The sequence below is a fragment of the Papilio xuthus genome, unplaced genomic scaffold (assembly GCF_000836235.2).
Source record: "Papilio xuthus unplaced genomic scaffold, Pxut_1.1 DF828258.1, whole genome shotgun sequence".
Taxonomy (NCBI): domain Eukaryota; kingdom Metazoa; phylum Arthropoda; class Insecta; order Lepidoptera; family Papilionidae; genus Papilio; species Papilio xuthus.
This window is the reverse complement of record NW_013530391.1, coordinates 1726407-1730041: the sequence shown is the minus strand read 5'-3', so window position 1 is coordinate 1730041 and position 3635 is coordinate 1726407. Positions and strand designations below refer to the sequence as shown.

Genomic DNA, 3635 nt, shown 5'->3' with positions numbered 1-3635 from the left:
TACTACACAGCAAAATAGGATGTTTTATATTATATTCGTAAGATGAGTTTTCAAGCCTTCCGCCTACACGTATGATACCGTCGCCGTCTATGAACGGACTCAAAGACGAAAGTCTATTCTTACGAGGTCGATTTACCCTTTTTTAACAAAACGTATTCGTCGGGAAACATATCAATTTGAGCGTTCTGCATTACGCTTTTTAAGGCTTGATCTAATTCATCCTTAGTAGGTAAACCGGTTTGTTTGTTATTTTTGTTTTTAAGATTATATACAAAACGTTGCACATATGACATTACTCTTATAAGACGATTGAAGTTAGAAAATGTATTTATTAAAGATCGAAAACCTGACTCGCGATTCAATCCAGCTGGATTTAATAGTTGTGATGCGTTGTAATGGCAAGTGGATTTGGAAGATGGCAAACCCTTTTCAAATTGTTGTCCAGATTTCTTATAGACAAGTTACAAGAATGCGTAAATTTTGATGATGACTGTATCGGTAGTTGGCCTGTAACAATCCAACCTAATTTTGACTTGACTAACTTAGGCTTGTTTTTCCCTAGGTTAATTGATTTATTGCATATAACATCCCAGAAAACTTCAGCCCCGACGAGAATATCGACTACTGACGGTATGTTAAACGTAGGGTCAGCTAGATGTAGATCTGCGGGCATCGAAAGTTGACTGACGTCTATTAAAGTAGAAGGAAGTATTTTAGTTATCTCCGGTAATATATAACAATCTATATTCGTTCTATACCTACAACACTGGGACTGGATTGTTAGGTTGCAAGCTTGGGTACTAGGTAACGATTGATTATTAATGCCATTAATTTCAGAACTTACGGAACGTGTAGGTAATTTTAGCTTACTGCAAAGCGACTGCGTTATAAAGTTAGCCGTACTGCCGTTATCGAGTAGAAGCCGTGCGTCCATGCTGTTGCCGTTGTCGTCAATCACTTTCACCATAGCTGTGGACAGTAAAACATGCGAAGAAGTAGTAGGTTGTATGGAAGTATTACTCGACAAAGCAATATTATTTTGATTAGCGCAAGCAATGGATGATGAAGATTGGTGAATAGGCAATGCGACACTAGAACTGCTAGGCATCGGGTCTTGAAATGAAGTAGGCTTAGACTCTTCGGTGTGCAAAAGAGTATTATGTTTACTATTGCAATACTTACAATGCGTTAATCGACATCGCTTAGTACCGTGCCCGGGACGTAAACAATTAAAACATATTTTTAATTCCTTTGCCTTTTTTAATCGTTCCTCAACGGTTAAACTACGAAAATGTTCGCATGTAAATAAAAGATGATTTTTTGAACATAAAGGACATGACAAATTATAAGATTTCATGTTGTTATTTTTTGACTGTGCAAAGGAACGACTATTATTTATATTTGATGCGACTATATAACTGTTATTTTTCGAAATTGTTTTATTTACATTTGTACTTTGTTTATTTTCTATAGTTTCCAATAAATCAGCTTTGTTACTAATAAATTCGCAAAATTGTTGCAAAGATGGTGGTTTCGATAAGCCATTACGATATTCTTCCCAATGTCTGCCGGTTACGTCGTCTAATTTGTTTGACATAATGTAAACTACAAGCGTATCCCAATGTTGCGTCGGCTCGTTCAATGTTTTTAAGGCTCGAATATTTTTGTTAATTGTATCAAGCAAACGACGTAAACAAAGACTCGATTCTTTAAAAACCTGTTCAACATTGAACAATGCCTGCACGTGATTATGCACTAATTGACGACTATTGTCATATCGATCACATAGCAACTGCCACGCCATTAAATAATTGTCGCCTTTAAAATCTATATTTGAAATAATGTCGAGCGCCGCACCCGAGAGCGAGGCGCGCAGATAGTGGAACTTGCTTATATTATCGATAGAAGCACTACTATGAATTAATGATAAAAATGTGTCCCTATACTCAAGCCAGCACTGATAACTACCATGAAAGCGAGGTAAATCAATTTTGGGTAAGCGAATAAAATTGCGTTGGAATGAGTCACCTGCTTGTTTGCATATCGAGCCTGCAACAGAGCGGCCATCATCCGTTGCACCTTCACGGCACAACAGACTACGCGCTTGCGCCATCAGCGCGTAATAACGCTCTTCGAATTTTGAACGTTCCTCATATTCGTCCTCTGGCTTGTCGGAACACACCTCAATCTCCACCTGTAATTCATCGAATTGATCGTATAAGGCCTCGTATTTATTTAGTCGACATTGCAATTCATGTTGAAGTTCGGAAATTATGCCAGAAGCGCTAATTGAGTTAATATAATTAGAAAAATTGGTAAGCTTGGCTTTCATGCCACTACGTTTTCGAATTAAAACATCTAGTTGGGCCATTATTAAATTAAAAGGAAAAAAATATCGATAAGTTATACGACGAAGAAAAAAAAAATATAATGTGGGTACTTCACTATTTGGTAATTAGTCGCTCGTAAATGCGTAAGCGTGAAATTGAACAATTATATTAATACAATAGGAAGCCAATTGAAGAGGATTTAGAAGGGAAAATATGGAACGAACTCACTTTATCTTCCCTTGTCCACACAGTACTTCCTTTGTCTTGATGTTCGATGTTTGATTCCGACGACCGTTGAGCCGATGTCGCGATAATTTGCTGCACTCCGTTCGCTCCAAACGTTTTAAATTAGCGGACTGTATTTTTGTTGTTTCTTGAGGCTCGATGGACCATTTGTTTAGGCCAAACACAAGTATTTGGTTGTAATGGTTTAATAAGCGATAAATACAGAGTTGCAAATAGACAAATTGATCGTTGCGCGTATGCATCGGCGGTCGAAATCGGAAGTCCAAGTGACGTTTCGTGCCACCGCACGTCGGTTCGCACCGGTAGTGGTGTTGCCCGCACCTTAGGCGCGAACAACTCTTTTAAAGCAAATTCACTTAACATAATGAGAACATTCTCTAGTTTCACGAATATATGACGTAATCTGTTGTCATTTGTTTATGTACTCACTAACCGACACCCGCGACATTGTCCGCGCTTTATTAAAAAACAACGAATTTTTTTATAAAATATTAAATAAATAATTCATATTTAATCAATTTTATTTCAATGCATTTTAAAATAAAAATATTTTAAAGCCATAAAATCAATATAAATTCAATCACTCCTGAGTTCATAATAAAATTATATATAAATACTAGCGGACCCGACAGACGTTGTCCTGTCTACACGTCTTTAATTTGAATAAATTAATATGAAGTTAATATTTGATGAAAATTGTGAATCTAAACCATTCCCTGATCCCCTTGAACACACACAAAAAATTTCATCAAAATCGGTCCAGTTGTTTGAGAGAAGTTCAGTGACATACACACTCACAGAAAAATTATATATATAAAGATTATCTAAAAAATATAGAAACATACTGTAGCTAAGAGAAGGTGCTGTCTCCTGAAACACAGTATTTACTAGTTCAGGAGACAGAGCCCACAAAATTTTTGTGAAATTTTTTTTTGCTCAATAAAGAATTTTTAATTTTTTCAATACTGTAGCTAGAAAATTAAATTAAATTTGTCTAAATATACATAATATATGACAAAATGTATGAAACTATTGGGCATAATCAAAAAGATATAATAA

General features: G+C 35.9%; 1 protein-coding gene across 3 annotated transcripts; it reads right to left on the bottom strand.

Moving 5' to 3' along the window:
• Positions 1-11: 11 nt before the first annotated feature.
• Positions 12-2869, bottom strand: LOC106113535 (uncharacterized). Of its 3 annotated transcripts, none has more exons than XM_013306357.1 (2): positions 845-2869; positions 12-507 (listed from the first exon to the last, which is right to left on the bottom strand). In XM_013306357.1, the coding sequence occupies exons 1-2, from the start codon at positions 2369-2371 to the stop codon at positions 451-453; spliced, it is 1584 nt and encodes a 527-aa protein (XP_013161811.1). In that variant the 5' UTR covers positions 2372-2869; the 3' UTR covers positions 12-450. The 3 variants fall into 3 exon arrangements, with proteins under 3 accessions (XP_013161811.1, XP_013161812.1, XP_013161810.1); XM_013306358.1 differs by having other exon boundaries at positions 12-969; positions 2029-2869; XM_013306356.1 differs by having other exon boundaries at positions 12-2194; positions 2559-2869.
• Positions 2870-3635: the final 766 nt, after the last annotated feature.

What these genes read in the sequence shown, in the direction of transcription:
- LOC106113535 (XM_013306356.1), bottom strand. Translation starts at nt 2,113, where the DNA reads ATGGCGCAAGCGCGTAGTCTGTTGTGCCGTGAAGGTGCAACGGATGAT.